Source organism: Lynx canadensis, chromosome C1 (genome assembly GCF_007474595.2).
Source record: "Lynx canadensis isolate LIC74 chromosome C1, mLynCan4.pri.v2, whole genome shotgun sequence".
NCBI lineage: Eukaryota > Metazoa > Chordata > Mammalia > Carnivora > Felidae > Lynx > Lynx canadensis.
The window spans coordinates 156,608,504-156,631,760 of record NC_044310.1 but is presented as its reverse complement, the minus strand read 5'-3'; the positions used below and the strand labels follow the sequence as shown (position 1 = coordinate 156,631,760).

The following is a 23,257-nucleotide window of genomic DNA, read 5'->3' as shown; positions in this document are numbered from 1 at the left end:
AAATACTTAGAAACATTTTAAGGTAATTAGCCCTCACTTTAAATCATATGCAAATAATGAACGCTTTCACATCCCCTCGCCTTTTTAAGGTATGTTAACACAAAGGAAGCCTCTCACACTCACCCTCAGGTGCCTGCCCTACTCTTAGTGCTTTTTCAACCGTGTTAGTGTAAGTACATAGAGAATCCTACAACTGCAAGCCTCAAAAGCAAGTGGGTGGTTTATTGGGGTTGGGAAAGGGGGGGGGCTTGAGTTTTTTAATTATTTCATTTTTGTTTTTACATTATTCTGAGGAAAAGTCCTGTCCTAATCCAGTGTCTTGATAAGATCTGTCTGATGTTCTCTAATATATGTGTATTTTGTTCTGATGCCCATCAACAACCTATCAAATGCCTAGTAACAAGGTTTATTTTCTGTGCAGGTGTATGTTTTATAAATAGCCATTTGCTGAAGTAATTTCAGGCAAGTCCAGTTTGAAGATTTATGATGTCTTTGCCAAAGGGTCACCCACACTAGACTGTAAATACATTTACTTATAGGCCATTTCTCTGAAATGGACCAAAAGAGAAAATATTTGCTCTGTCTCATTTATCATTAAATTTAATCGTCTTAAGGCCCTACCTGCGGAAAAGCCAGGGAGGAGTCTGCTTACATGTCTCACCCAGAGGACACTGATGTTAACGCTTATAATTCATTAGTCCTTCACAGTTTTCTTCTCTATCTCGGATGGTTTTGTTTTGTTTTGTTTTGAGAAAGACAGCAGGCACGCCCAGGTGGGGGAGGGGCGGACAGAGAAGGGGACAGAGGATCCAAAGAGGGCCCTGTGCTGACAGGCTGAGAGACGTGAGCCCGGTTTGGGGCTTGAGCTCACTAACTGTGAGATCATGACCTGAACCGAAGTCAGATGCTCAACTGACTGAGCCACCCACATGCCCCTATCAGATGGGTATTTTAAATCTAGTTGAAAATGATCGTGTTCCCTTTAAATTTGCTAATTTTTAATGTAGCTTTCCCTGAATATGATTATAGATATAAATTAATAGGAAAGTTAAAGCATAGTTGTTGCTACTTTTGTGATCACCTGGCTAAAGTTTAAAGAATTTTATGGTTATCTGCTCACTTTATATTATTGCAGCTATACTAAAGTTCTCTCCTGACTAACTCTCTTGATTAGAAGCGGGCATTCTTTAAAACTTTGAAGCAAACAATTATCCTTTCTGTGTTCTGAAGCAACAGAGTTTGGTGTTCAGCAGAGTGCATGTTCAAATTTTTGGCCCACCACGGAGGTTCCTTTTGAAATGCAAACACCTTGCAGCCTGCCCCTCTTTGCAGTTACCACCCCTCGAGGGGAGGACATAACCTAAGTCAGTCTCCTGTAGGGTCACAGCAGAATGTTACCTCTGCACGTATCTGTTAGAGTCAAAGATCTTTGTTTAATCAACATGTAGACTATCAGATGCCTTCAGATGCTAGTCAGAGTTCAGTCACAGAAATCACCCATTGCAGCACTTGACAAAGACACTTTTAGGGCATCAAGAAGCAGTCTGTATGGGCCATTCATTTCTCCAGGTTCTTTGGGCTCCCTCTATTGAGGTAAATCATCAGGAAACAATGTACCTCAGCTATATTATTTCAGCTCCCAGCAGAAATGCCATCACTTAGGCAAGATTTAATGTGGTGCCTTCAGCACATGGGAGAAAAAAAATGTTCATCTTTCGCACCACATAGTTGGAAGACATTTATATGAAGAAAAGTTTCTGTCCTTTGCAGCAGAGTTGAAGGCATTACTCAAGTGTCCCTTATAAAGGGGGTTCCGTACAAAATTTCTCCTTGATATTAATGCTAAGGGAAAAACATCTGCCTTGCATGTTTCTTTTTTGATAAAGAACTCTATCATGCAATACTTTCCTTTTTTTTTTTTTTTTTTTTTTGCCTGAGCTATAGGGAAACAAAGCTAAATTTGGTGTTCAGTGGGAGTAACTCGTGTATCGTATCTCTTTCTCTGTTCCCTTTAATTTCTGTTATTTTTGATAACCAAATATTTGTGTATTTGGTTTAACTTTGAACTGCTTACTATCCTTTTTTTTGCAAGAATTAAAACAAATGCCAAGGAAGAGGATAGTTTCCCATGATGATTAGATATTGTAGCCATTTGTGCCTTTTATTTATTTATTTTTTTAATTTTTTTTTTTAATGTTCATTTATTTTTGAAAGACAGAGACAGAGCGTGAGCAGGGGCGGGGCAGAGAGAGAGAGGGAGACACAGAATCCGAAGCAGGCTCCAGGCCCTGAGCTGTCAGCACAGACCCTGACGTGGGGCTCGAACTCACGAACTGCGAGATCATGACCTGAGCTGAAGTCGGACGCTCAGCCGACTGAGCCACCCAGGCACCCCCATTTGTCCCTTTTAAAGTAAACTTGCATTGGGGCGCCTGGGTGGCTCAGTCGGTTAAGTGTCCGACTTCGACTCAGGTCATGATCTCACGGTCCGTGGGTTCAAGCCCCGTGTCGGGCTCTGTGCTGACATCTCAGAGCCTGGAGCCTGTTTCAGATTCTGTGTCTCCCTCTCTTTCTGACCCTCCCCCCACTCATGCTCTGTCTCTCTCTGTCTCAAAAATAAATAAACGTTAAAAAAAAATTTTTTTAAGTAAACTTGCATTATCTTGAAACTTGACTCATCCTGGAACGCTGCAGAGACGTGCAGCACCACCCACTGCCCCATATGTTGTATTGATCTGCATAAATACACCTGCCACGGCATGAGATCAAGAGCCCAAATGGACAGTTGTTGAATTCCAATCTTAGAGGTGCCCTTGCATTTTTAGTATAACTTACACGTCGTGTTGACTTGGGAGCCTGAATGCGTTGAAGAGAGGTATCCATCACAGAAACGTGGAGTCTGCGTTTTCTGCAGAAACCCTGCCATCAAACTTTCAAACCTAAACGACACCAGTGAGGACTGTTTCTAGACTTGTATCAGTGGATTTCAATCAAGACACATCCACAAAAACCTCTAACTAGTAAGCGTGCCTAACAGTTTTTCTTGGCTACTATAAAAATGGGAACTTTGAGTAGACTAATGTTTCTACCTCTACCAGCCATACACCTGAGTCTAGTTTTCATGTGGTCACTCCATTTCCTTCTTGCCCTATTGGTAAAAATCAATTTGGTAAATATATTCACTGAACATTCTAAATGCTGAAAAGGACTGCTAGCCATGAAAATACAGTTTCATGAACTTGACAGGAAATAGGGCCCTTGTGCAATAATCCATTTGCTCACGATTTACCACAGTTGGGACATTACAATCGATTTTGTACTGTGTAGGCAAAATGTTATTAAAATTTTATGTATTAAGTTCTGAGGTTAATATGACAAACTGTTACCATTTTAAAAGTTCTGGATGGTAGGTGCATGTGACTTTGTTTCATTCCTCTTTGAACTTTCCTGTATGTTAAAGTGTTTTTCATGATTTTCCAAAGTATGTACTAGAGAAAAAAAAGAAACACATTAGTTTAGGTTGGAGAGTGGGCGATGTTGGTGAGAGGAAACAGCCACCTCCTCTACCTGGCCAGCAAGGAGATGTTCAAGAGGTTTCTGTTAAGGGTACTTAGTTAGGATTATTTCCAGATGAAAACTGTTTCTGTAGACAGTAAAGGCAGATACTTATGATAATATTTTTGCAAGTGATTTATTCATAGGTATCAGCATTGCACAGAGTATCAGAAATTTCTTTGCAAGGCTCTGTACACACAGGTCTAATTTAGAGATCAGCTGTATGAAATCCTCTGTTGCCAGACTGCTTGCTCCCTCCAGGCTGCAAATCTGAAGGGTCCTTCAGGCTTCTCAGAAACCAGTGAGATGCATCAGAGTCCTTAGCCTGAGGTTCTAGCTGTAGACAGACCTGTAGACAACCAGTGTGAAAGTCAGATTCTTTAAGATATATCAAGATACAAAACTGTGTGTGTGTGCGTGTGCACAGTCACTGCTCATGTTTTCTTGTTAAAGGGAACAGTGTGACTTCCTGATCTATCGATTTGACATTGATCATAAGCTGGGTGATGCCGCATGGCTTGGTCTAGACTAGAATTCTGGATGCTGTCAGACTTCTACTTTGCTAGGCCATAGGCATATTTCTGGGTGTCTGAAGGTACAATGCTGAAAGGAATTGTCACTTTCATATTTTAGGAGACTCACTGATCCACAAGACGCTTTTGAGGCAAGTTAAATGCAAGGCCAAGGTTTGGCTGCGAGGGGTAGGTATGTGACTTACACTCCTGTAGCATCATTCAGGGTATATGGAGATCTGCACTTTAAGGAGAGCTTCTGTTTCAGGCGGGGCTTTGAGGCACAGTGCTGATGGGTACAGCAGTGGCTCCTGACCTTTATTTGTGCCATCATCACACCAGTCATGTATAAAACACATTCCCATCTGTAACATCTCTCACTGCGTGCAGCACTTCTCAACTACTGGGGTAGGGGCATCACTGGGGGAAAGGATTCTTCCTTCAGAGCGTGCACCTCGGCTCACCCTGCAGTGTGAGAGCCACCAGTCAAGAATGAAAAGCAGTCATCTAGAAGCCTCAGTCTCAGGTATGGGTGTCATTTCTGCCATTGATGGCTCCTAGGACAGGCCTGACACCTAGTAGTAGATGATCATTAAGTATTTGTGGAGTGTTGAGTGAATTAGCCAGCTGTGTAATCTTAAGCCACTTAATCTCTTTGGCTTCAGTTCTTCACCCGAGGAATGAGGGAAATGGATTAAGGTGACCTCCAGGGCCCTTGTCAGTTGTAAAATTATATGATTCTGTGATTGGTCCTGTACCTCAGAGAAGATTAATTTGACAGGAGTGTGAAGGATGGATAGAGTGAGAACCAAGAGCGAGACAATGCTCCTTTCTTTGAATTAGGCTAATATTTCTTTTCCTACTACTACTTTTTAAGCACTTATCTATGTTGGGGTTTCCCCACTAGTTTTCCTCCCGTCAGCTGTCCTTCTCTGTGGGGATTGTGAACCCTTGAAGGACTGGAACCATGACTTTCTGCTTCTCTGGGGTTCAGAATATCAGGCATCAGAACGCCTGCCAGCACTGTGAGGGGGCCCACACCGTGTCTGTACACAGCTCCTCTAATCCAGGAGGGAAGCATTGTTTCCCGTTTTCCTGCAGAAGAACCTGGAGTGGAGGTTGGAGAGGTGAGGTGACTGACTGAAGGTCATCGCTGGCGAGCGACTGAGCTGCAGGGCTCAGGGTCCCTAGTCCTTAGGGACCTAAAGACTCCGCTCTGGGAAAGCCCAGAGATGCATGTGAACACTGTGTCAGAGCAACCACGGGCCTGGACACAGGAGGCTTCTTTTTTCTCTTTCTGATTTTTGTTTCTGGGCTTACTTGTCGCTGTCCTTCAACTTCTCATTGCTTTGGGATCGTTTTCCACATCTCATTAAGTACAACAATTTTCTTCTTTCCTACAACACATTCATCTGCTAAGGATTACACCCTGAGTAATAGCTCCCTCAACCTTTTATGGCCTTTTCCTTTTGCTATACGTCTGTACTCTAGCGACAACATTCTCCATGTGTATGTGTGTGGTATGTGTGAGTGTGGATAAAATGCCCTTTGTTCGTTAGATTGTTCATTCTTATCTGTAGCAGAAATGGTGTCCCGCCTTCGGTCAGCGGTAGTGGAGTTTTAGAGAAATGGGTGATTTGATCTTAAGGAGGTCTAACCCACAGGTTGTGGTAGTTGGCTGTCCCCACCATTTGCTGCCATTGGGCGCAGAGAGAGAAGTGAATTTGAGAGGAAAAGTGATGTATTCCATTGTGGATATGCTGGATTGTTCTGTGTCTGGACATCGCGTGGAGAGATGCTGTGTAGGCACTTGGATAATGGGTTTAAAGCTCTGGGGCAATACCTGGGTTTGGGTTATGCATTTGGAACTACTCATCAAGAAAGAAAGAGAAGGAGAGGGGAAGATTGTCAGGGCAGAACATTTAACACCGAAGGGACAGGCAGACAGCAGGGCTTGGGCAGGCAGAGAAAAGGCAGCCAGGGAATCACGGTGGTGGTGGCCAAGGAGAGGCACTTGACAAAAGCCAGGCTTGTAAAATTTTCACTCATTCATGTATTCCTTCCTTCATTCATTCATGTGACAAGTATTATCTGTTCACTCCCAAGGCACTGGGCTGGGTGCTGAGGGGAAGAGCAGTGAACAAGCAGTGAACAAGCAAAAGCTAAAGGTCTTTGCTCTTTGGGAGCTTAGTATCGAATGGACGAGATGGACATTAAAGTAATGACATTCTTGGGGCGCCTGGGTGGCTCAGTTGGTTAAGCATCCGACTTCGGCTCAGGCCATGATGTCACGGTTCGTGGGTTTGAGCCCCACATGGGCTCTGTGCTAACAGCGTGGAGCCTGGGGCCTGCTTCAGATTCTGTGTCTCCCTCTCTCTCTCTGTCCCTCCCCTGCTCGTGCTCTGTCTCTCTCTGTCTCTCTCTCTCAAAATAAATAAACATTAAAAAATTTAAAGTAATCACGTTCCATTGGTGCAGAATATGAAGGTACTGAGCACAGATCTGGAGGCTAGGAGAGCACACTGGACAGGGCGCCTCATCTGGCTGCCTTTACTCTTCTTTCCCGGTCTACCCCAAAAGACACGACCAGGCCTCAGAGCACAGTTGGAGTCAGTCATGTGGACAGAGAGAGAGAGAGTGGAGATTTCCTAGCAGTGAGGGGAGCTGGCCCCCCGACATGCTGCAGCCCCAGGAACACTTCTCCATTCCCTCCCCATCTGTTTCCCTCTTTACTTGTCCTGGCAACACACAAATGTCTCTTTTCTCCCATCTTAGAAAAGCCCTCTCTTTACCCCACCACACATTATAGGTATTTCTCACCACCCCCTTACAGCTAAAGTCCTCACAAGAATTGCCCCTGACTGTTATTCCTTTCCTCCCACTGCCTCCCGAGGTCTCTGCTGCACTCACACTGTGCCTTTGCAAAGCTGCATCTGGGGAAGGAGGGCAGGCCAGGAGATAGCAACAAGGTGAGCAGGGGAAAGTGTAGGAGAGCTGAAGGTGGAGAGACAGGTAGAAGCAAGTCTTGGGGGGGGTGAGGTCATGCTAAGGATTTTAAATTTTGTTTTAAGAATAAGGGGAAGAAATGGAATCTTTCAGCAAGGGTGTGGCATGATCACATTTCCAGGTAACAAGCTGCCTGGCTCCTGTGTAGATCCTGACCTTGAATGTGGAGAGACCAGTCAGGAGCCTCTATAGACTCAGGGCAGGACCCGCAGTGCCTCCAGTAAGGGTTATGCACTGGAGAAGACCATGGGTAACATTCATCCCGTTCTAGGCTTAGTTCACATCTGCTAATCAGACACATGATTTTGGATATGTCCTTTTACCCTTTCTAGGCCTCAGTGTCCTTGTCTGTAAGATAACAGTGGACAAGAGCCATCCCCACATCAAGGGTTGTTTTGAGCACGGCATGAGATAACATATGCAAAGCACCAAGCATTTACTGGCATTTAATGCCATTAATTATTATTCTCCCCATGTCACATTTAAGGAAACAGACTACAGATGCCAAATAAGTAGTGAGTGGATTTGAATGTAGACCTTTGTCCCCACAGCTCCGTATGTCCTCAGTCTGTACTAGGCTCTCTGCTGCTGTGGAGGGAGAGGCCCAGGAAGCTTAGTGGGAGCCATAGTCCATTTCTCCCCTAAGCTTGTGGGAAAAGACTTCAGTATCAAGAGCAGGAAAGAAGCTTGAACTAAAAATGATGTCCTGATCCCTGGCCCACCCTGTTTGAAAGTCTCCATCCTGCTCCCGAAAGGGGAGAAACATTCCGGGAGTCTGAGAGTGCGAGTCCCTTTGGACTTCCTCGGATGCTGGCAGCTTCACCCTGACCTGAAATCTCAGGTTCAGGTAAGGAAAGGGGGAGCTGTCTGCTGCTTAGAAGGGAGGGGCTGCCCCTGTGCCCCTAGGAAACACTGTACCTGCCAGTGTTACCCCAGCTGCATCCTTCAACCTCAGAGCTTGGGGAAATGGTCGACATTCAGCCTCACTCCAGAGTGGAAAGGATGCAGTGCCAATGGCACTTACAGCTGATGATGCCCTTTGACAACCAGTGGTCTTTACATTTTGACAACCAGTGGTCTAAGCATTTTGATCCTATCTGGTTCGTAGAGGGTGTGTGCCCCCATACACTTTTTGGCATGGGCTAAAAGACATTAATGTGAAGCTAAGGGATACACATAGTCCTGAGCTGGCATTTTGGCTTCAGAGCCCTCCAGGAGCAATAACTCTATCAGACAGTCCTGACATGGTACATTAAGAAGTGCAGAAAAATGCTACGTCCTATAAAATGCATACTTGAACTACACAGGCCTTCCGCACCTCTATCACCAGGGACAGTTACGTGTTCACTCACATGATTGTCATCACCACCCCCATAGCCAGCTGCTTCATTTGAGTGTTCACTATGTTCCTTGCAGATGAGTTGAACTAAGGAAGCAAGAAGGAAGACTTTACACATGACAGTCTGAATCTCTGATTTTCCACTTAGAATGGACATAGCACATATGTATCTTGTGTGTGTCTGTGTCTGTATACACTTTTTTGTTGTGGTGGTTTTTTTTAATTTTTTTTAGTTTTTAACAAAATTGAGCCCAAATTCCTGCCTAGCTTAACCAGCTGGTGCTGAGTAGTGGTTGCCCTCTTTAAATGGGAAAGAAGCTTTCCAGTTGGCAGAGTCCTCCTGTCTCCTTGCTTTTATTTATATATATACATATACACATATACATGCATATATACACATATATATGTGTATATATACATATGCATATGTGTATATGTATATATATACTTCTTGCTTTACTCATTTAAAGTTCCTGCAAGGGTGTTTACAAATTGCTTGAGAGAGTATAAATTGGTATAACTTAAATGAAGGGGAATTTGACAATATCTATCAAATTGCAAATACCTTTGTCCTTCAACCAAGCAATTTGCTTCTAGAAATTTATTTTCATATTCGTGTGTTTGCAAAATGACATAAGGACAAGGAGCATTATACACAATTAAGTTTTGTTTACAATAGAGAAAGACTGGAAACAGTCTGTTCACAGAATGGGAACTGGTCAAAAAAAAGGACATGGCAGACAACGGAATACTGTGTAGCTATAAAAAAAAAAAAAAAAAAGGAGGAGAAAGCTTTCTATGAACCGATATGGAGAAATTCCAAGGTATACTATTAAATTCAAAGACAAGGCATAGAACAATGGATATAGTATGCTATGCTTGTATTAAACAGGTTAGAAGGAACTATGTATGTTTGTTTGCTAATATATGCATGAAACCTTTCAGGAAGGATGCACAAAAAACCTCAACCTTTCAGGGGACCAGGTAGTTGAGTGGCAAGAGGAGGCCCAGTTTTTATACAATACCCTGTTGTACCTTTTGGGTTTTAAACCACGTGATGGCATTACCTATTTAAAAAATATATATATATTCTGCCTGAGTTCTGTAGACCTTTGCCTTTATGATATAATGTATACCTGTAATGAGAAATAAGGGTTTGTGTTTATTACTGAATTTAGGAGTATGTTTTTCATTGGGTTGGGTTGTGGGATTCTTTTGGTCATTTTTAGTATTAAAAGTGTTTTTAATAAGAGTTATCAAATGTAGCCTGGGTCTTGAAGCTGTTAATTTTCAAGTTTTAAACATTTCCTCTGTAAAGTTGCACAGACTTAGTTTCCGGCCTTAAATCATACCTATTTTCAGCTTCTCTGAAATCAAGAGTATCTTGTGCCATATCAATTAAAGTAAATGTACTTTCAATTAAAGGTGTTAAGTAGGAGTCTGAAAAGATTAATTCTTTATAAAAGGATGACCTTCAGTAGTTAGATCCAATTAGGCATTTTTCCAACCATATTTCATCCTGATGAGACAAGTCTACTACTCACAATCAATCACTGTGATCTTTTCAAAGGCAAGTATTTTAGGTTCAGAGTCATAAAAGAATGACTTGACTAGGCCACCTCCATAACTTGAGCCATAGTTGATGTAGATAGAGATTATAGGTGTTGGATATTACTTCTGTGGTATTAATATTTAAAGAATCAGGATGTGCATGAAGATATTCTGGGTACAGTTCTTATACTTCTTTTCTCATGGCCTTAGTAGGACAAACTAATTTAGATAAGACTGGCCAAAGGAAAGGAAAGGAACAATGACATATATTCCCATCAAATCAAATTCCTTTTCATTTTTTTCTCCTTCTGTCATTTCATTATTAAATACACTATAAATACTTGCTTTCCTAGTGATCATTTTTTTCCCTTATTGGACTGTTTTAGTACTAATTCAGCCTTTTTAACATACAGCACATAAAACCAAGGCTGTTAAAAAGAATGCTTGCTGATCTTTTTATGGTAATACGCAAAATCTTGGGGAATATTGTTTTCTCTCAAAAGTGAAAAGAAATCCACTTTTCTATACTTGTATTAGATATTTCCAATGTAAAATTGTTGGTCCTCACTCTGCCACTAAATTTGTAAACTTGGAAAGGCCATTGAATGTGCTCATCTAAAAAATGGAAAACAAGTAATACCTACTTTGCATATTTCAAAGGTTGATTGCTGGAAGAAAATGAGATTTGATTCATGACATTTGCTATCCATGTTTCTCAAAGTGTGCTCCTATGGCCCTAGGGATCTCTGAGTCCCCTTTTGGAAGCCCATGAGGTCAAAACTATTTTTATAATAACACTAAGAAATTATGTGCTTTTTTCACTTTCATTATTGCAACATGTAGAGTGGAATTTTCCAGTGGCTGGCAATGTGATATGTGATATTGCAACAGACTGAATACAGAAGCAAAAATAAGAATCCATCTATCTTAAGCCAGACATTATGGAAGTTTACAAAAAAAAAAAAAAAAAAAAAAAAAAAACAGTTGAAGAACTGCTGATACATATGAAAGCACTATGTAAATGTGTGGCGACACTGGTAGGTAAACAGTGCCACAGGCAAACAGCCCTTCCTTCGAAGGCACTGATTGTTCATGGCCCACTCCACGTCCAGGAGAGGGTCACTCAGTCTGAGGTCTAAGCTGATCTCTGAACCATCTTCAGTTGTCTGCAATTTCATGTGTTGGTCATATGCCCCCTTTTTAGAGAGAGTTCACGATTTTTAGTTTTCAGATTCTCAGAAGTTCCTAAAAGAAGCCCGGCTTTAGGAATTGCTGTCATCCCCTAGTCCTATTCTATCTCTGAGAGTAGTCACAGAGTCAAGGTGGGGGGACACCTGGGAAGAGATTCATAGTGGTTCAGGGCTCTTATGTCTGTGGCCTGGGCTTGGGCATCTCTTGAATTCTTTTTTTTTATTTTATTTTTTTTTTTTTTATAAATTTTTTTTTTTTTCAACGTTTATTTATTTTTGGGACAGAGAGAGACAGAGCATGAACGGGGGAGGGGCAGAGAGAGAAGGAGACACAGAATCGGAAACAGGCTCCAGGCTCTGAGCCATCAGCCCAGAGCCTGACGTGGGGCTCGAACTCACAGACCGCGAGATCGTGACCTGGTTGAAGTCGGACGCTTAACCGACTGCGCCACCCAGGCGCCCCTCTCTTGAATTCTTGACTCTTCACTTCTCTGCTAGTGGAAAAGTACAGACTGGAACCCACATCTCTAGGCCCTGGGAGAAGGGCTTTCTCTAAGCCGGTAACATGCCTTTGTCATTTTTCTGGGCCTCCTGTATTTACTGTGGTAGAATGTCATGGGGCCTAAAGAAACAAGGTCAGGCTATAGACCAAAAAGGGCCCACAGGCTGGTGGCATCATAATGTGGGCACTGTTTGTAGAGACCAGGAGATACTCCTCCAGGATCCCAAACAGGACTGATCAACAGGATTTGATCAGACTCTTCTGGCACCAGAAGGAGGAGGTTTGGAATGGGTATTCAGGCCATCTCTGGTCTCTGGCGTGGACCCTTGGCAGCTGAGCAAGTAGTTGAGGGTTTGCAGAAATTACTATTTCATGTTTCCTACTGCAGTTTCTTATGGTGTTTTTATTAACTTTAATTGTAGCATCTGTTGAGAGTTATCATAACGTTTTAGTGTTCTTATGAGAATTTAAAGCCATTCTAATTATAACTTACTGCCCCATATCCTTTCTTGAAATTAATATAAATGGAAAACTCACATCTTAGGTATTTGCTTGTTCCATATTAACCTAGTATCAGTTTTTGGATTGAATATACGTGTATATATGTATTACAATTTTATGTAAGCATTTTATATTTATTTTTAAAAATTTTATCTATTTGGGGCTCCTGGATGGCTCAGTTGGTTGAGGATCTGACTGTTGATTTCCTCTCAGATCATGATCTCCTGGTTTGTGGGTTCAAGCCCCACACTGAGAGTGCAGTCTGCTTGGGTCTCTCTCTCTCTCTCTCTCTCTCTCTCTCTCTCTCTCTTTCTGTCTCTCCCCCCACCCCCCTCTCTCTCAAAATAAACAAACTTTTAAAAAAGCTTCTATATTCAGTGGATAATTAAACAACATTCAGGGGTCCCCTCTATGTAGCAAAAATTTTAATAACAAAATACACATCCTTTTTGGGGCATTTTGTTACGTGATTTAATGCATAGTATTGTCATTGTCATAAACCTTACCACTGAGACTGTTTTTCCTGTTTCACTTTTTTTTTAATGTTTTTTTTAAAACGTTTATTTATTTTTGAGAGAGAGAGAGAGAGCATGAGCGGGGGAGGGCAGAGAGGGAGACCGAGGATCTGAAGCAGCTCAGCAGAGACGTGGGGCTCAAACTCACGAACCATGGGATCATGACCTGAGCCGAAGTTGGATGCTTAACCAACTGAGCCACCCCGGCACCCTTGTTTGTTTCACTTTTTAAAAATAATTTGATAAAATGCTATTTTCAGGAAAAATATGAAAAGTGTATTGAATATTATTTATTCCATACGAAAATCTTCTGAAATTTTTAATTATGGGACTACATTGAAGGTTATTGATTTAGTATAGATTTTATAAAAGAATGTTTTATTTTTGGAATTTTGGGAAATAAACATGTTTATATAGGTAAATTTAGTCATTTAAATATTTCCCTTTATTATTGTCATAACTATCTCTCCCATTTGAGGAAGTACCCAGAGGTAACCCAAAATTGTAAAACACTATCTACCTATTAGTAGCATCTTGTAAAGATCGGAATACATTTAGTTTGATGAAACTACACTTCGTTGGATTTTAATGTGCTACATGTTATATATTTCAGAAACTCCAGAAAGGAACTTAATGACATACGATTTGAGTTTACTCCAGGAAGAGGTAAGTTTTAATTGAAATTATTATCTTATTGCTGCAAAGAGCCTTTAAGAAATTCATTACAAGTGTGTGGTTATAATCTGCTATTTGAAAATGCTTTCTTTAAAAATGAAGAAAGGAGGATGGAGGGAAGGAAGGAAGGCAGGAAGGAGAGAAGCAGTGAAGGATTTGCAATAATTGTGGGGAATCCAAACCGAGCCACTACTGCCTGCATGAGTTTCTGTGGCATGCTGTGTGGTTTACATACATGTACAAATTACCTATGTTAGCTCAACCATGAGAACAAGTACTGGCAAGGGGACACAGGGCTTAAAGGACGTTATGGTGAGTGTAATGAGTAACAGAGAGCAATCCTCATGAGAGGTGAGCAACAAACGAGATGTCACACAAAAAAGGGATCTGCTTTGCCCCTCTGCTCTCAGTTCATATTATATGAAGCCTGTGTGGAGGGAGGAATGTCTGTGGTCTCTGTTGGTACACCTTGGTAGGCACATTGCCATTCTTCTAAATACAATTTTAATATTTTAAATAGTTAGTGAAACAGCTTAAAGGCTAGACTGGTTGCTCTCTCAGCTCCTGGATGCCTGGAGTTTCTAGAACTATGTCGCATTTCTTAGTATCTTTAGCACTTGGCAAATGCCTGCTATCCAGGAGAATCTCCAGTAGTTTTGGTTAATTAATGGATAAATAACATCTACGAACAGGCTTTGGGGACCGCAAGATTAGTTGTTAAGCAAAAATCGCTATTTCCTCCCTTTAGTGTATAATCAGAACAACCCAGAGAGCTGAAAATCAGATGCTGATGCTGAGACTGTGACTCTTCTTGACGGTTTCAGATTTTTAAATATGTGAAAGCGGCCTCAGTGTCTCTGTTGAAAACCTTCTAAAATACATTCTGTTTTATTGTTAAAACAAAATACATTAGGCTCATACACTTGACTATATTAATATATATAAACTAACAACAGTCTGTAATTATTTTACATATTAGAGCTCCATGTACATTTTGATTTGATTAAATTTGATTTCCTAAAATTTTGAAAATCTGCAAGTTTCTAGCATGTTACCTGGTTAATCACTTGACTGCTTTGACCTCCCTACTATTAGAACCTGTAAGAAGACACAAACTCAGATGCGTACAGGAGCCAAAGCAAATGTTTGGGGTTGGCAGGGAGGGGAGGGGGTGTGAGCTTCAGGAAACCAGGAGTTCTGTCTGTTCACGTTCAGTGTAAAACAAAACAAAAAAACACTGCTGGCCAAAAAAATATGTTCCTGGGCCATATGTGGTCAAGGCACACTGGCCCTGATTTCTAGTCCCCTGTCAGCCTAAAGATTTTATGATTCCCAGTATATTTGAATTAAACTAACATACGAAGTACCTTTTACAAACTATATATTTTAAAAAGGCCTAAACAAATTTGCTAATTGATCTTTCTTCTGGGAACATCCATCTTTGACAGTTTGGAGCCGGTCTATGAAATTGTACAGCACCAGTTACTGTTACCCAGAAGCTCTCTATTTTGTCTCTTAATATAAGAATGTTGACCAGCCAATACTGTGACAAAATCTAGTAATTCCATAATAAATGTTTCAAGTACAGTAAGTAAAAGAACAACTTCTTATTTAAAGGTTGGGTTTTTTTTTTCATCTAATTATCTAAAATTTACAGAGGCAATAAAATTAATTTTAATTTTAAGGGATAGCAAAGAAATGAATTTCTGAATTGAGGATTTGGGGAGGGGGAAGATGGCCCTATCAGCATTACCTAGCCCTTTGTGCTGGCATAAGCAGCCTCGTTTGCCATTGTAGGTTAAGAGTCTGCTTTTGTTTACCAGATAGAAACCTTAGTGTTGGCTTCCTGAGGATAGCCAGCCATCACAGGGCAGTGAGCACAGGCCATTAGTAATGGAAACACCATGGATATATCACCGTATACCTCTGTGAATACTGATGCTGTCTTTTCATTCAGATGGTGTCTACACTACATCTGTGCATGCATGTGAGCATGCATAAGTACATATACATACATCTGTGCTCTATGTATACATAAATGTGTAATATAGCATAGAATGTATAACATAAACATATCCAATATTCTGTCTTCATTTGAGAGTAAGCCCTCTGCATTTATTATTTTACTGTATACTCTGGAAACTAGAGCATATGTAATTATTTATGATTATTTAACCTGTTTGCACATTAGGAATGTTTAAGCAGCTTAAAGAAGAATAAATCACCAATTACCTTCAAGTTCCTGTTCCTAACTTTACTGATATATTACTTACATGCCTACAAGATAACTGCTTAATGGCACACAAGCATGGACTATTTCTATTTTGGATCAAAATGGCCAACATGACCCTTGTGCTATTTTAATGTGATTCATCTAATATTCAGGAGTCCTGAAAATAGGAGATGCTGGAAACTTGAATCATTTGAGAATGTCATTTGCTTTGGTACTGTTTTAGTGCTAGCCCACAATGTGGATTTGCTTGATTATTCCATTTTCAACTACATTCTGCGATTGTAAATTCTTAGATCTTATTGATACTTTAGAGGTGGTAGTAACACATCCAGATGCTTTAACCGATGATCAGTCAGTAGAAATGTAATCACTGCCTAGGTAGGCACTTTAATTCAATATACTTTTTGTAGTCAAGTTTCCAGTGGCATCAGGAGGATGAGATTATGTGGCTGAGTGTCGACTTCACAAAGCTAAATCACATGCAGAGTAGAGCCTCTCATTATTCCACCCTAGATTCCATGCCATGGGATCATTTTATCCCTGAGAGAATTTTATAAGGTGTTTTTGTACTTCTAATAATAAGGACAAGCCCCAACATTAGCCCCCGTGACGTGGAATCTCACAGGTTAGTTAAAATTCCTTTCTTTGTCTTTAACATTTCCCTCATGTTGTATTCCATGTCATTCATTGTAGAATGGAATGAGTAATATGATGGAATGCGACATTTTCTCTGGATGTACAAAGAGTATCCATTGGCCCTCAGGTTTTTTATTGGAGATCTGGGAAATTGGGCCTTGTATGAAAGGGAGAAAGAAAGTGCAGTAGAGCGTGGGGTACATTTCAGATGAGCTTTGGCTGCACATCATCATCACAGTTAACCATTTATTGAGTAATTACTATGTGTCACACACTGGGCTAAGCATATTAAAGCCCACAAATGTGAAAGATAATTTTACCTTTAGCGACATGCTCGTGTGAGCATAGAAACACACACACACACACACACACACTGAGGGCAGCCTCAGGTATGACAAACTGCAATTCAGTTTAGACGCTTGTTTGATTCACCAGCAATACTTTGAGGTGCTGCCTGACTTTGCAAGACACTTAGGTTAAACCTTCATCTAGGTTATTACCAGCTGCTGAGCCAGTTTCTTCTTACCCATCTACAGTTCTGGATGTTTGTGATAATGTCAGAAGGCCATGGGGACCGTGTCATCTCCTTTGGGAAGACATGGAGGTTCATAATGGTTCTTTTGAGCACACTGCCATTTATCAATTTCTCTTTACAAAGTCTTCAAACAGACTTCTCACTATTACCATGTTCATTCGTAGCCTTTCAAGTAATTTTGGTTATATTCATTTGATACAGCCTGTCCCATCTTTATGAGATCCCTAACTCCTATCACTTATCACTGAAAAACTACATTCTTTTATTCAACCACATTTTCTAAGAGAATGAATCTGTTGCTATCAAATGATCAATGTCATGTGAAAGGAGTTTCTTAATAGCATAAATTTAAATAGCTCATCTTAATAGTCCAACAAGCTCAAAGGCTGTTTGTATCAAATATAAGGTTGTGTCAAGTGCTACCTGTTCAACCTTTGCCATAAATTCTGACTCAGTGGCTACTAATGATAGAAAAGGATTGATGATGGCTGGAATTAACCTTGGCAAGAAAGAAAAGCAGTGTCATTGGGGCCAGTTATGAGCTAACTTACAGAGGTACATTTGAGGATTAATTCAGATAGTAGCCAAAGGGAAAATGTTTTTTGGTTCACTAAAAATGAAATAATAATTTTGTGCGTAACCTCTGTTGAATGAATGCAAAGATGCAAATTACATATGGCAAAATATATTTCACATCACTTCTGATCTTTCCTTCTGATAGAATCCAAATTGTTGAATTAAAACACACATAGGTGATTTTTTGTAAATGAAAAATATATCTTTTACATTGTAATGGGTTGTTGCTTTTTATTTTACGGTCACTAATACGTATTCATTTCACATTTGGACAGATACAGCAGATGGCGTATCTCAGGAGCTCTTCTCTGCTGGCTTGGTTGATGGTCATGATGTAGTTATAGGTAAATCATTTTCCAGTATACAGTGTCGTTTTGTTGGTCTATCAAATGTAAATGCATTCAGAAACAAAAGTTTTCATAAAGGAATAATTTACTCTGGATGTTTGAAAATTGCGTCTTGAATTCTTATCTTTTATGTGGAAGAACTGTGTAAGACTCCTATTTCATTTTCTTTTTTAAAAAGCTCTTACTGTAATTCTGTCCCATTTAATAAGAGCCTCACTTACTGGAAATGTAAAGAAGAGCCTAGAAGACCCAAAAGTCTATGATATAGAAAAATAAGATGGTATAAATTCCACATACCAAAGCACAGGAACCTCTGAGGTCCTCTGTCAGAGTTTTCTCTGTTCCTTCTTTGGGCACAGTTCTAATGAACTTAGATACTAGTTTTCTGAGCCATTAGCAAGATGAATCACAAGGTCTTAAGGTTGGATGTGACTTAAGAGATCATTCAGGACAGTTCTTTCATTGTGTGAACAAGGACACAAATTCCTGAAGGGATTCCATGTGTTTTCTGGAGCCATGCAGCTGGATTGGGACCGAGGCACTTCTCTTTGGGCACATGACTGTTGCTACTGCTTTGAGAATAAACAGATAGCTGCATGGAGATGGGGTGCCCACTGTATAGAGGCTTGCTTTCGGGAGCAGGAGATGACTGGAGGCCTCCCTGCATGGCGTGGAGGGAGGGGGCAGGAAAGCTGTAAGAGACAGACACTATCATCTAAGAAAAAGTGTAGCCTGTAGGGTGAGGGTGAGAAGCTCCACGCTCCTTAGATAATCCGATTTGTGAAGATATCATAATGTAGTCCATTGCTGGGTATTCATATTGATGACCCTAAGTAATCAAGATTAGTTAACATTGTCCTAATGGTAACAATGACATTAATTAATTATATTGTTAATTATTATAACATCATATTAGGGTAATGTGTATTATGATCAAACTTTCTTCAAAAATAACCGAATTAAAAATGATGCTTAAAATGACTTTGGGCCCCATAATTGATGTGTTTTAACTTAAAAAAAAAATCACTTGCTCAAAATAAACCATTTCCCCAGTGCTGTTGGAGTTTGTAACTGAGGGAGCTTTACGTGGATATGCTTCCCCATCAGAGTAATCTGTTCCTGTAAACTACAATGTAGGTCATTATATAAATGAATTATTTTTGAGAGTAACTGAGGTTTTAGTGGCAGATTAGGATTCTCAGTAAAGAATCAGTATCTAATATGTTAATTTTTTTAATGTTTATTTATTTTGAGAGAGAAAAGAGCGTGCAAGTGGGGGAGAGGCAGAGACATAGGCGGAGAGAGAATCCCAAGCAGGTTCCGGGCTCTCAGGTGGAGCCCAACATGGGGCTCGATCCCTGAAACTGAACTGCGAAATTATGACCTGAGCCAAAATTAAGAGTCGACTCTTACCTGACTGAGCCACGGAGGCGCCCCTCTAATATGTTATTGACATACAAACAATATGTCATAAAGGTGAAGATACTTTATAATTAGATATAATTAAGCTCTTTTTCCTTTCAATTGTATGTGATTTCCCCAGGAAGCTCTGATTCCTCTGCCAAGTGATGCATATATAAAGAGAGAGAGACATAGTTTAAAGCAAAGTGGCATACATACATATACATAGGTATATATGTATCTCTTGATATTTTCTGTCTCTCACACTTTCCTTTAAAATCTTGGGAGATATCATGGCCAGCTGAGTTCTTAGCAAAATGTTCTGATCAAATGTGAGGGAGAGCTTGAACAATGAGGTGAGTTCAGCTTTGGTGTCTACCGTAAATTCCATCTCAGAATTGTTTATGTTAACAGTTCCTTGGCAACAGTTCTATTCTCATTAGAAAAAGTGAGCACACGCCTTTGTTTCCTCGTTGACCTGACAAAATAAGGAGAAAAGTTCATGGCTTGACCAAGATTAGCAAGAACTATGATCCATACACTATACAGCCTGAAATAAAAATTAATTAATAAATATAATAATCTTAAACTTATTTTAAATACCTACTAATGTCTGTTATTGGGCAAGAAGTTAAGGATGAAAGCCTTTTGACTTGAGTTAATCCTGGCAGGTGGTAAGGAACATGGAGAATAAGAGAGATTCATGGAAAGATACTAGGTTACATCTTTTTTGTAAGCATGGGCTTGCTTCAAGCCTTCAGTCAAATTTAGTATACTTCTTTTTTTTTTGCCTCAGTCTCAGTTGAATCTAAACTAAAGGATTTGGGGTTGTTAAGTTCTGTAAAAGAGGAAATTAAGGCAAAATTCCTGTACAATTTATTGAGTGTGTGTTTTAAATACAATATCAGATAGCCTTTATTTTTTCATACTTTACTTATTCTGCCAAATATTTTTATTTTGGCTTTTCCCCCCTAATTGGAGCTAAAGTATAAGGTGTTGGAATAAGGCCAAGCATATGCAATTCCTCCTTATCTAATAGCACTAAAAATTAGCCTTACATTTTTTTGATAATGCCTTACAGTGTTTGTGTATTTCATTTGATTAGTTCATCAGTTACATAAAGTAGAAAGGACAGGTTGTTTTTAATCAGTATTTAATGGATGAAAAGGGGAGGTCAAAAGATTCTGGGATGTTGTAACTTGTCATGGTCTTTGAACTTGCATCTTAGGACTCTAAGCCCAGAGCCTAACCCTGACCCTGACCTTCTGTGTGCAATCAATCCAATGTCTTCAGCCTTGAAAAGTAGATCCAGATCATTTTAAATGATGTTTTTTTTTTTTTTGTTTCTCTTGGAAAAATGAAAAGCAAATCTTTACTTGCTTTTCATACACCAGTAGATGCTTTGTATTTTAACTGCAGACTATTTGATAAACAGATAAAGTGTGCTTAACTGTCTTCCTGAAACCAGTCCCAGCAATTCTCTGCTCTCTCCTTTATCATCTACCTCCCTCTTTACATTTGTATTTCTCGCATCTTACAGAAAGCCCTGTCTTTGCCCCAGCCCCATTATAGCTATTTCCCTCCACCCATCCCCCTTACAGCTAAACTCCTCAAAAGAATTGCCCTTGACTGTAATCCTTTTCCTCCCACTGTCTCCTGAGCCCACTGTGGTCAGGCCTTTGACCTTCCCTCTCCACTCAGGCTGTGCCTTGGCAAAGCTGCACCCAGGGAGGGCGCTCACCTGGCGCGTGAAGTGTCAAAGCACAGGTGGGTGTGGCTGGAGCAGAGTGACCCAGAGCAATAGAGGGAGGATCTGTGCTCTGTGAATGACAGCTTGCTGTGTTCCTGGTTCCTCAGCCCAGTGGTTTGTTCTCAGTCCCCCCACAACCACCCCCCGGCTCCCGCCGCCTCCCACTATGTGGCACATGAGCATCCCTGGACAGAGCAGACAGTGCCTTTTGCCGTGATAACTTTTTTCATTGGTTTTTAAGATTTCATTCTTGGTTCTCCCACCTTATTGGTGTTTCCTTCTCAGTCTTTTTCATTGGTTGTTCCTCATCTCTCTGACCTGTAAATATTGACATGCTCAAGGACCCTTTTGTTGGGTGTCCCCTCTTTTCTATAATAATCACTCCCTTGGTGATCTCCCCTAGTTTCGTGGTATTAATGTTTTTATTCTCTAATTCCCAAATGTGTTTCTCCAGCCCAGACCTCTCCTTTGAATTCCGGACTCCTGTCCAGTTCCTTTTGTGGTATCTTCTCATGAAAGGCTAGTAGCATCCCAGGTGTAATTAACATCTCCAGAATCCAGCCCCTGCTGTGTCCTCTGGATCTGCCCCTCCCCCAGCCTGCTCCCTGGGTTGATGTCATCTCTTTTCCGGTGCTCCAGCTGAGAGCCTGCATTGTCCTTGACTTCCCTTTCTCTCATACCTGACATCCAGTTTACCAGAATGTAATGGCCATTATTCCCATCTTGCTTCCCATCCAATTTCAAGCCTCTTTCATTTCTCAGTTGAATTGCTGCATTCTTCCCTTTGCTGGTCCTCCAGCTTCTGTCTTTGCTGCCTTTCAGCCTGTTCCCTTCGCAGCATCCAGAGACATCCATGTAAAAAGTAAGCTAGATGTAAAAGTAAGGCCACATGTAGTGTGATTCCATTTATATGAAATGACCAGAATATGCAAATCCATAGAGTCAGAAAGTAGATTAGTGGTTGCCAGGGCCTGAGGGGGACACTGGTGGCAAGGGGGCGGGGGAACAGGAGTGACTGCTAATGGGCATGGGGTTTCTTTTTGGGGTGATGAAGTTCTTCTGGAATTAGAGGTGGTAATGTTGCACAACCTTGTGACTGTACTAAAAACCACTGATTGTACACTTACCTCAATTAAAAAAAAAAAAAAAGCCGGATTACATTAATGCTTGGGATAAAAACCTCCAGTGGCTTTCCATCCCACATCTCAGTGGCTTACAGTCCCCTACATGATCCACCCCTGTCACTTCTCGGACATCCCTCTCTTCTTCTCTCTGTTGCTCGTTCCACCTCAGCCACATCAGCTTTTTTACTTGCCATTCTTTCTTCTGGGATATTCCTTCCCTAGGACACCTGTCTACCTCCTAGAGTCTAAATACTGCCTCTTTTTAAAATAGAATTTTTTTTTAATGTTTGTTTATTTTTGAGAGAGACAGCATGAGTGGGGGAGGGGCAGAGAGAGAGAGGGAGACCCAGAATATGAAGCAGACTGCAGGCTCTGAGCTGTCAGCCCAGAGCCCGACACAGGGCTCAAACTCACGAGCCGTGAGATCATGACCTGAGCCAAAGTCGGACGCTCAACTGACTGACTGAGCCACCCAGACGCCCCTAAATACTGCCTCTTAAAGGGGCCTTCCTTGACCAGCCTACTTAAAATTGCAGCCCAACCCCCACACCCCTTCCTCATTTATTTAAAAAAAAAAACTTTTTAAGTTTATTTATTTTTGAGAAGGAGACAGAGCATGAGCAGGGGAGGGGCAGAAAGAGAGAGTGAGAGAATCCCAAGCAGGCTCTGTGCCATCAGCACAGAGCCCAGTGCAGGGCTCAAACTCACAAACTGTGAGATCGTGACCTGAGCCAAAATCAAGAGTTGTACGCTCGACCGACAGCCACCCAGGTGCCCCCGCCTCCTCATTTAATCATTTTACTAAGTCTCTCCCTGTCTAACAGGCTATCTGCTTCATTTATTTAGTTAACCACATAGGTTTTCCCTGGAACATAAGTTCCTTAAAGGCTAGGATTTTTATCTGTTTTCTTAACTGTTCTGCTCCCACCGTCCCAAACTGTGTACTTCATATAGTTGGCACTCTGTGAATCCTTGTTAGAGATAAACAAATACCATTTTTAAATACACGGGTATCTCATTTACTTTGGAAACAAAGGGTATTTTGATCCCAGGATCCCAGGTTTTTAAGAATCTTACTTTTGAGAGTCAGAATTCAAGTAGTATTATATAAATATGAAATGTGTTCAACTTGACAACTATACAAAGAAAAAGTAGTCCAGTTAAGCTTAGAGCATTGGCATCTAGAGGTTTGAATGATTTCTTAATGTGTAATTTTCCATCTTCCATAATATAAAGCAGCTACCATTTAAATAGGTTAAAAATCTTTTTCCCCTCATCAGAATTTTCTCCTGAATTAGACATGCTTAGG

At 40.8% G+C, this 23,257-nt stretch overlaps 1 protein-coding gene across 2 annotated transcripts in view; it reads left to right on the top strand.

The window, feature by feature from the left end:
* STK39 (serine/threonine kinase 39) overlaps nucleotides 1-23,257 on the top strand; it is a 315,140-nt gene that overhangs the window by 231,707 nt on the left and 60,176 nt on the right. For both annotated transcript variants that reach the window (XM_030323833.1, XM_030323834.1), the window contains exons 15-16: nucleotides 13,285-13,337; nucleotides 17,602-17,670. In XM_030323833.1, coding sequence (XP_030179693.1) covers nucleotides 13,285-13,337; nucleotides 17,602-17,670 — 122 coding nt within the window. The remainder of the gene's footprint in view (nucleotides 1-13,284; nucleotides 13,338-17,601; nucleotides 17,671-23,257) is intronic.